Raw genomic sequence first — 13478 nt, forward strand, 5'->3', positions numbered from 1 at the left:
TGAACAACTGTATGGCAACAAACTGGATAATGTAGAGGAAATGGACAATTTCCTGGAAACATATGAACAACCTAGACTGACCAGAGAAGAAATAGAAGACCTCAACCAACCCATCACAAGCAAAGAGATCCAATCAGTCATCAAAAATCTTCCCACAAATAAATGCCCAGGGCCAGATGGCTTCACAGGGGAATTCTACCAAACTTTCCAGAAAGAACTGACACCAATCTTACTCAAACTCTTTCAAAACATTGAAGAAAAGGGAACATTACCTAACTCATTTTATGAAGCTAACATCAATCTAATACCAAAACCAGGCAAAGATGCTACAGAAAAGGAAAACTACCGGCCAATCTCCCTAATGAATATAGATGCAAAAATCCTCAACAAAATACTTGCAAATCAAATCCAAAGACACATTAAAAAAATCATACACCATGACCAAGTGGGCTTTATTCCAGGCATGCAAGGATGGTTCAACATAAGAAAATCAATCAATGTATCACAACACATTAACAAGTCAAAAGGGAAAAATCAATTGATCATCTCAATAGATGCTGAAAAAGCATTTGACAAAATCCAACATCCCTTTTTGATAAAAACACTTCAAAAGGTAGGAATTGAAGGAAACTTCCTCAACATGATAAAGAGCATATATGAAAAACCCACAGCCAGCATAGTACTCAATGGTGAGAGACTGAAAGCCTTCCCTCTAAGATCAGGAACAAGACAAGGATGCCCGCTGTCACCACTGTTATTCAACATTGTGCTGGAAGTGCTAGCCAGGGCAATCCGGCAAGACAAAGAAATAAAAGGCACCCAAATTGGAAAAGAAGAAGTAAAACTGTCATTGTTTGCAGATGATATGATCTTATATCTAGAAAACCCTGAGAAATCGACGATACAGCTACTAGAGCTAATAAACAAATTTAGCAAAGTAGCGGGATACAAGGTTAATGCACATAAGTCAGTAATGTTTCTATATGCTAGAAATGAACAAACTGAAGAGACACTCAAGAAAAAGATACCATTTTCAATAGCAACTAAAAAAATCAAGTACCTAGGAATAAACTTAACCAAAGATGTAAAAGACCTATACAAAGAAAACTACATAACTCTACTAATAGAATTAGAAGGGGACCTTAAAAGATGGAAAAATATTCCATGTTCATGGATAGGAAGGCTAAATGTCATTAAGATGTCAATTCTACCCAAACTCATCTACAGATTCAATACAATCCCAATCAAAATTCCAACAACCTACTTTGCAGACTTGGAAAAGCTAGTTATCAAATTTATTTGGAAAGGGAAGATGCCTCGAATTGCTAAAGACACTCTAAAAAAGAAAAACAAAGTGGGAGGACTTACACTCCCTGACTTTGAAGCTTATTATAAAGCCACAGTTGCCAAAACAGCATGGTACTGGCACAAAGATAGACATATAGATCAATGGAATCGAATTGAGAATTCAGAGATAGACCCTCAGATCTATGGCCGACTGATCTTTGATAAGGCCCCCAAAGTCACCGAACTGAGCCATAATGGTCTTTTCAACAAATGGGGCTGGGAGATTTGGATATCCATATCCAAAAGAATGAAAGAGGACCCCTACCTCACCCCCTACACAAAAATTAACTCAAAATGGACCAAAGATCTCAATATAAAAGAAAGTACCATAAAACTCCTAGAAGATAATGTAGGAAAACATCTTCAAGACCTTGTATTAGGCGGCCACTTCCTAGACTTTACACCCAAAGCACAAGCAACAAAAGAGAAAATAGATAAATGGGAACTCCTCAAGCTTAGAAGTTTCTGCACCTCAAAGGAATTTCTCAAAAAGGTAAAGAGGCAGCCAACTCAATGGGAAAAAATTTTTGGAAACCATGTATCTGACAAAAGACTGATATCTTGCATATATAAAGAAATCCTACAACTCAATGACAATAGTACAGTCGGCCCAATTATAAAATGGGCAAAAGATATGAAAAGACAGTTCTCTGAAGAGGAAATACAAATGGCCAAGAAACACATGAAAAAATGTTCAGCTTCACTAGCTATTAGAGAGATGCAAATTAAGACCACAATGAGATACCATCTAACACCGGTTAGAATGGCTGCCATTAAACAAACAGGAAACTACAAATGCTGGAGGGGATGTGGAGAAATTGGAACTCTTATTCACTGTTGGTGGGACTGTATAATGGTTCAGCCACTCTGGAAGTCAGTCTGGCAGTTCCTTAGAAAACTAGATACAGAGTTACCATTCGATCCAGCGATTGCACTTCTCGGTATATACCCGGAAGATCGGAAAGCAGTGACACGAACAGATATCTGCACGCCAATGTTCATAGCAGCATTATTCACAATTGCCAAGAGATGGAAACAACCCAAATGTCCTTCAACAGATGAGTGGATAAATAAAATGTGGTATATACACACGATGGAATACTACGCGGCAGTAAGAAGGAACGATCTCGTGAAACATATGACAACATGGATGAACCTTGAAGACATAATGCTGAGCGAAATAAGCCAGGCACAAAAAGAGAAATATTATATGCTACCACTAATGTGAACTTTGAAAAATGTAAAACAAATGGCTTATACTGTAGAATGTAGGGGAACTAGCAATAGAGAGCAATTAAGGAAGGGGGAACAATAATCCGAGAAGAACAGATAAGGTATTTAACGTTCTGGGGATGCCCAGGAATGACTATGGTCTGTTAATTTCTGATGAATATAGTAGGAGCAAGTTCACAGAAATGTTGCTATATTAGGTAACTTTCTTGGGGTAAAGTAGGAACATGTTGGAAGTTAAGCAGTTATCTTAGGTTAGTTGTCTTTTTCTTATTCCCTTGTTATGGTCTCTTTGAAATGTTCTTTTATTGTATGTTTGTTTTCTTTTTAACTTTTTTTTCATACAGTTGATTTAAAAAAGAAGGGAAAGTTAAAAAAAAAAAAAAAAAAGAAAAAGAAAAAAAAAAGATGCAGTGCCCCCTTGAGGAGCCTGTGGAGAATGCAGGGGTATTCGCCTACCCCACCTCCATGGTTGCTAACATGACCACAGACATAGGGGACTGGTGGTTTGATGGGTTGAGCCCTCTACCATAGGTTTTACCCTTGGGAAAACGGTTGCTGCAAAGGAGAGGCTAGGCCTCCCTATGGTTGTGCCTAAGAGCCTCCTCCCGAATGCCTCTTTGTTGCTCAGATGTGGCCCTCTCTCTCTGGCTAAGCCAACTTGAAAGGTGAAATCACTGCCCTCCCCCCTACGTGGGATCAGACACCCAGGGGAGTGAATCTCCCTGGCAACGTGGAATATGACTCCCGGGGAGGAATGTAGACCAGGCATCGTGGGACGGAGAACATCTTCTTGACCAAAAGGGGGATGTGAAAGGAAATGAAATAAGCTTCAGTGGCAGAGAGATTCCAAAACGAGCCGAGAGGTCACTCTGGTGGGCACTCTTACGCACACTTTAGACAACCCTTTTTAGGTTCTAAAGAATTGGGGTAGCTGGTGGTGGATACCTGAAACTATCAAACTACAACCCAGAACCCATGAATCTCGAAGACAGTTATATAAAAATGTAGGCTTATGAGGGGTGACAATGGGATTGGGAAAGCCATAAGGACCAAACTCCACTTTGTCTAGTTTATGGATGGATGTGTAGAAAAGTAGGGGAAGGAAACAAACAGACAAAGGTACCCAGTGTTCCTTTTTACTTCAATTGCTCTTTTTCACTCTAATTATTATTCTTGTTATTTTTGTGTGTGTGCTAATGAAGGTGCCAGGGATTGATTTGGGTGATGAATGTACCACTATGTAATGGTACTGTAAACAATCGAAAGTACGATTTGTTTTGTATGACTGCGTGGTATGTGAATATATCTCAATAAAATGAAGATTAGAAAAAAAAGAGAGAGAATGAAAAAAAAAAATAGATTCGGGTGATGAATGCACAACTATATGATGGTACTGTGAACAGTTGATTGTACACCATGGATGATTGATGGTATGTGAATATATCTCATTAAAACCGAATCTTAAAAAAAAAAAAAAAAAAAAAGAAGGGAAAGTTAAAAAAAAAAAAAAAAACAAGGAAAAAAAGATGTAGTGCCCCCTTGAGGAGCCTGTGGAGAATGCAGGGGTATTGGCCTACCCCACCTCGATGGTTGCTAACATGACCACAGACATAGGGGACTGGTGGTTTGATGGGTTGAGCCCTCTACCATAGGTTTTACCCTTGGGAAAACGGTTACTGCAAAGGAGAGGCTAGGCCTCCCTATAATTGTGCCTAAGAGCCTCCTCCCGAATGCCTCTTTGTTGCTCAGATGTGGCCCTCTCTCTCTGGCTAAGCCAACTTGAAAGGTGAAATCACTGCCCTCCCCCCTACGTGGGATCAGACACCCAGGGGAGTGAATCTCCCTGGCAACGTGGAATATGACTCCCGGGGAGGAAGGTAGACCTGGCATCGTGGGACGGAGAACATCTTCTTGACCAAAAGGGGGATGTGAAAGGAAATGAAATAAGCTTCACTAGCAGAGAGATTCCAAAAGGAGCCAAGAGGTCACTCTGGTGGGCACTCTTACGCACACTTTAGACAACCCTTTTTAGGTTCTAAAGAATTGGGGTAGCTGGTGGTGGATACCTGAAACTATCAAACTACAACCCAGAACCCATGAATCTCGAAGACAGTTGTATAAAAATGTAGCTTATGAGGGGTGACAATGGGATTGGGAAAGCCATAAGGACCACACTCCACTTTGTCTAGTTTATGGATGGATGAGTAGAAAAATAGGGGAAGGAAACAAACAGACAATGGTACCCAGTGTTCTTTTTTACTTCAATTGCTCTTTTTCACTCTAATTATTATTCTTGTTATTTTTGTGTGTGTGCTAATGAAGGTGTCAGGGATTGATTTAGGTGATGAATGTACAACTATGTAATGGTACTGTGAACAATCAAATGTACGATTTGTTTTGTATGACTGCGTGGTATGTGAATATATCTCAATAAAATGAAGATTAAAAAAAAAAAAATTAATGGAAGTTATTGCTTCCCCTAGGAAGCAACTACCTCATATCAGTCCAACCAAGGAACTCCTGGAGAAATGACCTTCCACTCCTCTGTGTCTTTTCTTACTCCCCACCCCCTCCAGCTTTCCACTACAACCTCCCACCCTGCCTATCTGACCATGGCCCCATAACTATTCCTTCTCCTTGGTTACAAACAAATACCACTAATGTTTACATCACCTTACTCAGCTGTAAGTTCATACCCTCCAGAAACCTAACTGCTGAACCTGACACATTAGCCCCATATACACCGGCTTCCTCTTAAGCAATTATTCAGCCAACAAATGGCTGGGACATCATTGAAAGAATACAAGTTCCAAGACAACCCCTCATACAGACTGAGGCCACAGAGAAGGCAAATTTACTGTGTAATCACATGGTGTAAATATAAATTAATTATAAACTTGATTGCCATATCTAAACTCTCTTAATTTGTTCTTCCATAGCCACAGTGTAACCCAGTGCCTGTTTTATGCTGACTTCTATACAATTTCTGGGAGATAGCCTAGCTATATATGGTAAGAGACTTGCAATTGGGTTATATTGTAAGTTCAGTTAAAAAAAGAGAACACTGGTTATATTTCTTCCTTTCACTATCCGGAGACCACACTCTAACAATTTGTTCTCCTGTCAGCTTTGGGCTCCCCATTGGCATTGACACCAACCATACTTATCCTCACTCCCTACAAGGCTCCCATCATATGTGAAGGGCTCCTAACTTAATTCTACTATTCAGAGGACTTGCCAGACTCCTGGGCACAGCCAGTGTTAGAGCCAGCACCATAAGTATAACTCACCAAGCCAAGATGACCAAGGCCAACCACGTAATATCTCAAACTCTGGTTTCCCATATGTCTAAAGTCTTATGCACCCTTGGTCTTCTTAACCAAGGTCAAGAGTCTCTGGAGAAAATGGTATTTGATAATCAATTGGCCTTAGATTACCTACTGGCTGCCTAAGATGGCATTAGCAAAATCTAAGTAACTACCTGTTACATGTGGGTAAATAATACTGGTCGAGTTGCCATCTTGCCCCAAGAAAAACAACAATATAGTATTGTCATGATTAAGTTAACTCATACTTTTGACACACTTTACAACTCCACAAAGATATTATTAGAAACCCAAGAAATTTCAGACTTTTTCTTGATTAATGCAACATAAATGGGGGTCATGGTTATGGTCTGGCCTACAAGGACTTCTTATACTTCTACTTGTTTTTCTCCTTTTTACTCTCAAAATGTTTTCATTGCTGTCTAGGTCGACTTTTTTGCCTTATTCCCCTAAAAGTCTTTATCTGCCATCTGGGCCACCCAAATACCTCCAAATAAGTGAGCTCAAAACTGATGTCAAGACATGGAGGGGTCAGTTGTAGCATAATATTTCATAAGTGCTATCTCAACCCAGTTTGGAGGTCAGGACTAAAAACTGTCAATTCCCATTTGTGGGCAGTTTGCTAAGCTTACAGTTCAACCACTTCACTATGGGTCTCCATCACTCCTGGATTACAACACACACACCCAACTGCCAGAGGCCCTAGATGCCAAATATCTAGCAATGGCTCCTTCCTCCTTGGGCTCAAGGATATTCAAAATACCCAATCCACAGGAAACCCATGAAATCTAACTAGCCCCACGTTCCTTGCCACACATGAGCAACCTGCTATAGTTCCACCTCACTGTTACACTTTCCCCAAGTAAAACCATCTGTGTGGCTCTGTGTGGCAGCATTCTCTTGTTTGGAGTGTAAGTAAAAAAAAAACAAAAACAAAAACAAAACAACAAAAAAAAAAGAGTCCTGCATTTCATCTGAGTGTCTTTGTGTTCTGTCCTGTCATTCCAAGAACATATAATCATATCTAATATCATCACATAATTATAAAACAGTGACAAAGGTGTTTTATTTTTTCCCATATGGATAAGCAATTAACCCAGAATCACTTTTTGCAAGTTTTTCACCATTCATTTGAAATGCCACCTATATTATGATTCAGGTTTCCTATGTGTAAATCTGTTTCAGGTTCTCTCCTCTGATCCATTTGTATTTTGATCTCAATACTTCCTCTGTTTCATATACTTCCTGTAGGAGGACCTACAGACTATCCTCCCGAGTTACCAGAATTACCCTATTAAAATATAAAGACAACCCATATCATTCATTCCTGAGCTGAAAATAACTGAATGGCTCCCCATCTCACTCCGTGTAAAAGCCAAATTCCAGACCAGGACCAATAAGAACCTAAGTTCTCTGCACTCCCTCATTCCCATTACCTACCTGAACTTGTCTCCTGCTGTTCTCTACCTTTTTCACTCAGCTCCAGACATGGTGGCATCGTCAGTGTTCCTCAAACAAGCCAGCCTACTCCCACCTTTGGGACTCTGAACTTGCTGCTCCCACTATGTGGAATGTACATCCCCCAGACAGCCACACAGATGGTTCTCACACTGCCTTCAGGTCTTTATGCAGAAACCATGTTCCCAGTGAAGTCTTCCATGACCGCTCCATCTCATGTCAGTCTCCTCCCTACTAATTTATTTCCCCATTGATTGCTTTACTTTCTTCTTGCTTAGCCCTTGTCAGCATGAAAATACTTTATATATTTTAATTATTTATCTTGCTTACTGTCTCCCACACTAAAGTGAAAGCTCCATTAGGCAAGTTTGGGGTGTTTTTTTGTCTTCTTTAATTTATTACTTTATCATCAGCATCTGTGCCTGGCAGAGAGCCCACCCAAATTAAGCAGATGTGGGAAGAAAATGAAATAAATATATTAAAAAGTGAATGGGATCAAAGTAAGGCAAAAAGGTGGCTGGGACGTTTACCCTGGGTTTAGCCCAAGAATAAACACAAGTGCCTCTAGGAACAACTGGGTATTTTATTAGAGTAAAGCAGGCCAGCTGAGGATACAGGCAACTGGACTGGGCATTCTGAGTGTAAAATAGACTGACCCCATCCTCAAACCCAGCTGCTTGTAATTGTGTTGGAATGTGAGCCATAATGGTTGGTTTTGTTTTCAGAAGCCAGAAATATAGATTTTTAAAATGTTAAATTCCTAAGTTTTTAAAGTAGCTAATTTAAGTAAAAGACAACAGCAACAACAAACTCATGGAGATCAAACAAAATATGACAGCTTTCTGAAATTGGTCCCTGTGCTTTTTGCTGAACTAAATTTTGTGATGCTTTGGTGAGTTGAACTTCCCTGGTATAATTCTTGAGGCAATAAGCATCAGGTCATGTTGGGTAGAAAGAGAGAACTGGAATTCAACTCTTGGGAGCTCCCTGCCTTTTCCCCTCCCCACCACCAACGAAGGAAGAGTTACAGAAACCTGAGCAGTGAGGAGTCACCAGCTCTCTTTCTTTGGGAGCAGGTGATATACTTTAGTGAGGGGTGGGGGTGGGGGAACAAGAGAGAGGGTCTTAAGAAGAGAATTCAGGAGAAAGACTGGGAAAGGACAAGGAAGAGAAGAGAAAGACACAGACCTGTGCATTGGGGCACTTTAGTACGGAGGGCCTTTACTGAGGTTGCCACCCTCACTCCCCACCAACTACCACCCCTCTATGTGACACTATACACCTTAAGTTAGTTACAGAAAAATTACAACTCTCAGACTGACTGTTCCATGGGATCTACCCTCACTTAGGTGGGCAAGACTGGCCAGGAGGTACCTGTGAGGCCAGTAGCTACAGGCTTTGTGGGGGTCTAGCGAAAATGGGGCTTCTGGAAGTAGGGGGCATCCAATTGATAGAACACTGGGTGGAGCCACCTGTAGTTCCAGGCATCTTCTGAGAGAAGCATGGACCGGTCAGGTACTCCCCACACCCTGGAGACAAACAATGTGCTCAATCCTCTGATGGCCTTACTCTCTAGGGAGGTAAGGGAACAATCCAGCAGGGGGAAGAAAAATGAAGGGCTGCTGTACCTTGGTTTCACAACAGTTCCATTTTTCTGGATAAAATAATTTCCAAATGCAAAAGGCACACCTCTTAAGTTCTGAGTGCCCCACAGACCCATTTCCCACAAGTATTCCTTATCTGGTATAGGGGAAATGAACCAAGATATCCAAATCCAAGACTTACTGCACCTTAGTCCCTCTGAAAATGTGAGGAGACTTCCCATAGCTCAGTGCCTAGGGGGCAGCACATCAGTGGGTTTGGGCTGAGGGTTAGGGCTCTGCTTGCAGGAGGCAAGATGAAGGAAGAAGGTGTGGTACAAACTATCTGAAATAAGAAAAACCTTTAAGGTATAAACTTGACTACTCCTTTACCTGCCTGAGTCATCCCTGACAAAACGCCCTTCTAGGGAATCTAATCCAGCAGCCTTCTTTGATAGTTGTCACTTCCTTTGTGCATAGAGCCAGGGAAGACAATGTGAATATTGTGAGAAATCCAACTTTTTCCTGGGCCTTCATTACCTCCCTCAGCCAAACTCCCCACAACACTTCTGCATTCTCACTCCCTCTTTCTGTCTCTCTTCTTTGCATTCCTCCTCCCTCAGTGTCCTTTGCCCCTTCTTTTCTGGCCCCCCTCCCATGCATAGAACCTCCTTCTCAGTATCCTCTGGCCTCTTCCAAGTCCCTGTTAACTTGTTTCCCCCTCCTTATTCTGTATCTCTTTCACAGTTCTTTGTCTCTCACTACTCTATTGATTCAGTCAGTTTTCCTCTAAGCCCCAAGCTCTCATTCTCCCTCTATTATTCTCTACCTTCCTCCCAGTTAGATACCTCCCCCTCACTAGATCTCACCCCCTCCAAGGAGCCTCTCCATTTCTGGCCACTCCCCACCTCTTCCTAAGCAGTCACCTCCTCTTCCCCCTCCCCTGCCGAGCCCATCTCTAGTTCCTTCCCCTTCCCCCTCTCTAGACCAGACCAGCCAAGTCTTATTCCATTTTTCAGATGACTGATTATGATACTAGCTTCACTTTATTCATAGACTTAATTTATGGCTATTCCTCCCTTTCATGCCCCTCCACCAAATACACCAAGTCTTTTCAAGAAGACAAATTCCTTACACACGGCATGTATGTCCATATAAATTTGTATTTTTCAGAACAAAACAACAGTTATGCTGGCAAAGATGATGGGTTAACAGGGACCTTTAAACTTTCAATACACTGAAAAGTAACTTTTTTTATGCCTACAAATTATACATTTGCTTCCACAAATTTGCCAACTTTTATCATAACAGTTAGGACTTTTTCACCAAATCATAGACATAGATGTGGAAATCATCATCAAACTTGATGAAATACACAGAGGGTTTGGCTTTAACTTGGTGAATGACCTTGCCTGTCCTTTTGGAGCCATCTTCTTTGGTATATTCCACATGTTTACCTATCAGGCCATCTACAACTCCTTCTGGCTCTCTCTCTGCTGGAGGAGACTCGTTTGACTCTGGCATGATACGGAGGTCACCTTCTTTATAATCATCTAAAAGCTGGTACATGTATAAGACCGGATCTTTCTCATAGGTAATATAAAACCAGGCTTTCATGATAGGTGCTTGGGCTAAGACCATCCCCCTCCATTCATCCTTAGAACCATGTTCACCCTCAAACATATGTTCTACTGCTTTTCCAATTATGGTATTTGCAAGGCGCACGTCTCTGACTCGAGAAAATGGCACCTTATCAGGAAGGATTTTAAGCTTTAAAATCCTTTCATCTCTATGAAGTTCCAGTCCATAGACACAGTCAATTCCATCATACTTCACCAGATAAAGAGAGGGATTTATAGGCACCTGATCCAGAACGGTTCCTTTCCACTGAGTGATGGGCTCATCACCTTCCTTCCATCCATGTGAAATTCTGCAGCCTACGATGTTCCTGCGGGACTGGAAACAAGGTCTGCCCCTCTGCTTCTTTGGGGAGGTCTTTTTCTTCCTCATATTTGCAGATCCAGTCTGGCCACCTACAGCTGACCTGGTTCGCTGCCCTAGGGCTGCCTTTTTGTGGGGGGTCTTCATACCTGCAGGGGGAGGAGAGAGGCTAGGGAGAAATATTCAATGTACTATAACATGATTTTTTTTCTCTGTATTGTAAAATCCCTGTGTACCAGGTGTATATCAGTTCATGTTATTCCGGCATGTCCAGCAGCAATGCTGGATATCATGACACTCTGGGATGTCTGCCTGCAGTGCCCTCCCTCCAGGCTTGTTATTGTGTAGGAGGGTTAGAGAGGCGGTTGCTGTGGTGGTCCTGGTGCTTGAGGCCCCTGTTAGAGTGAGCCTGCTCTCTTGCATGGTGTCTATTCCTCTGTTGCAATCCTAGTAGCCCCTACAACACACTGATCATTTCTTATCCCCACCCCTTCTCCCTCTTCCTGGCGCCTATCCCCATTTCTGCGCAGGTAGCCCCTTGTCCCCCGCCCATCGCCTTCTACTCTTCATCCTCCTTGCCTGCCCATCCCTTTGCTTCCCACCAGGTGCAACTCCCTCTTGTATCTCTTCCTGGCCATCTCCATTCTCCTTCTGGGCGCCCACCACAAAGATATTTCCCTTTCCAATCACCCTGCACACCAGCCTTGTGTTCTTCGCTCCGCCCCCTCCCCCCCACCCCACCTCCCGTTCACCCTCCCCATTACATTTCCCAGCCTCCCTCATATCCCATCTTGGCGCCCACCCATCCCCATCCTCCAGTTCTCTAGCCCAACGCCCACATCCCCACCGCCGCGATCTCGGGCCTCACGCGCCCAAATCGGACACCTCGGTGTTTCCTCTGCTCTGAGCTTGCGGCCAAGGAGGATCAGCAGCCGACGAGACCGGTGCTAGCAAAAGCTGGGAAGGGAGGATACGTACGAGACCGGTGCTAGCAAAAGCTGGGAAGGGAGGATACGTAAGCGTCTAGGAAGGCGGAGGGGCAGGCGAAGAGACAGCGGCGGGGTCCCCAGCGCTCTACTCACGCGCCCTCCGCCTTGCAGTCGGCGGCGGCGGCCCCTCTGCCACATCGGGGTCCTACCCGCCGCTGCGGCCGCCGCAGTCTCCTCCCTCTTTCCGTAGCGCAGCTTCCTGCCTGGAGAGAGGCCTCCCCTTCCTGCCAGACATAGCGTCCCCCCACCCCCCAGCCTCCAACGCACGCCAGCCCCTGAGCCTGAGAGGCGCTCCTGGGTCCTGGCCCCGCCTCTTCCCCAAATCCGAAGAGGAACCCGCAAATGCTTCCTCCTCCACGCCCTATCGCCTCCTTTCCTCCCCCTATTTAAGGGCCCCCTTGCTCCCCACCCGAACCTCCACTTTACCCCGCTAGCGTCACTGCCTTATCTGCTTTTCATTTTCCTGGAATTCACTCTTTGCGTTTCCCCCGAGCCTTTATGGAGCTATTTTTCTTCTATGCATAAATCTGCCTTTCCTGTCATTTAAGAGGATTTGGGTTAGGACGGAAAAAATGCGCCAGTGCTCAGTCTGCCATCTTGACCCAATCTTTACGTTCGTTTTCCTAACTAGTAATTCCCAGACCTTCGTTCTTGAGGATCTTTCTTTTTTTTTTTTTTTTTTAATCTTCATTTTATTGAGATATATTCATATACCACGCAGTCATACAAAACAAATCGTACTTTCGATTGTTCACAGTACCATTACATAGTTGTACATTCATCACCCAAATCAATCCCTGACACCTTCATTAGCACACACACAAGAATAACAAGAATAATAATTAGAGTGAAAAAGAGCAATTGAAGTAAAAAAGAACACTGGGTACCTTTGTCTGTTTGTTTCCTTCCCCTATTTTTCTACTCATCCATCCATAAACTAGACAAAGTGGAGTGTGGTCCTTATGGCTTTCCCAGTCCCCTTGTCACCCCTCATAAGCTACATTTTTATACAACTGTCTTCGAGATTCATGGGTTCTGGGTTGTAGTTTGATAGTTTCAGGTATCCACCACCAGCTACCCCAATTCTTTAGAACCTAAAAAGGGTTGTCTAAAGTGTGCGTAAGAGTGCCCACCAGAGTGACCTCTCGGCTCCTTTTCGATTCTCTCTGCCACTGAAGCTTATTTCATTTCCTTTCACATCCCCCTTTTGGTCAAGAAGATGTTCTCCGTCCCACGATGCCAGGTCTACATTCCTCTCCGGGAGTCATATTCCACGTTGCCAGGGAGATTCACTCCCCTGGGTGTCTGATCCCACGTAGGGGGGAGGGCAGTGATTTCACCTTTCAAGTTGGCTTAGCTAGAGAGACAGGGCCACATCTGAGCAACAAAGAGGCATTCGGGAGGAGGCTCTTAGGCCCAACCATAGGGAGGCCTAGCCTCTCCTTTGCAGCAACCATCTTCCCAAGGGTAAAACCTGTGGTAGAGGGCTCAACCCATCAAACCACCAGTCCCCTATGTCTGTGGTCATGTTAGCAACCATGGAGGTGGGGTAGGCGAATACCCCTGCATTCTCCACAGGCTCCTCAAGGGGGCACTGCATCTTT

General features: G+C 43.4%; 1 protein-coding gene across 5 annotated transcripts; it reads right to left on the reverse strand.

Annotated features, from left to right (window-relative positions):
- Positions 1–10087: 10087 nt before the first annotated feature.
- On the reverse strand, positions 10088–12095 carry LOC119523433 (spindlin-2). 5 transcript variants are annotated; one of them, XM_037822204.1, is made up of 3 exons: positions 12024–12050; positions 11771–11842; positions 10088–11034 (listed from the first exon to the last, which is right to left on the reverse strand). In XM_037822204.1, the coding sequence occupies exon 3, from the start codon at positions 11030–11032 to the stop codon at positions 10256–10258; it is 777 nt and encodes a 258-aa protein (XP_037678132.1). In that variant the 5' UTR covers positions 11033–11034; positions 11771–11842; positions 12024–12050; the 3' UTR covers positions 10088–10255. The 5 variants fall into 5 exon arrangements, with proteins under 5 accessions (XP_037678132.1, XP_037678133.1, XP_037678134.1 ...); XM_037822205.1 differs by lacking the exon at positions 11771–11842 and having other exon boundaries at positions 11968–12095; XM_037822206.1 differs by lacking the exon at positions 11771–11842 and having other exon boundaries at positions 11864–12047.
- Positions 12096–13478: the final 1383 nt, after the last annotated feature.

Source organism: Choloepus didactylus, chromosome X (genome assembly GCF_015220235.1).
Source record: "Choloepus didactylus isolate mChoDid1 chromosome X, mChoDid1.pri, whole genome shotgun sequence".
NCBI lineage: Eukaryota > Metazoa > Chordata > Mammalia > Pilosa > Megalonychidae > Choloepus > Choloepus didactylus.

Excerpts from the sequence above, each read along its gene's own strand:
- LOC119523433 (XM_037822205.1), bottom strand. The coding sequence starts at position 11,032 with ATGAAGACCCCCCACAAAAAGGCAGCCCTAGGGCAGCGAACCAGGTCA.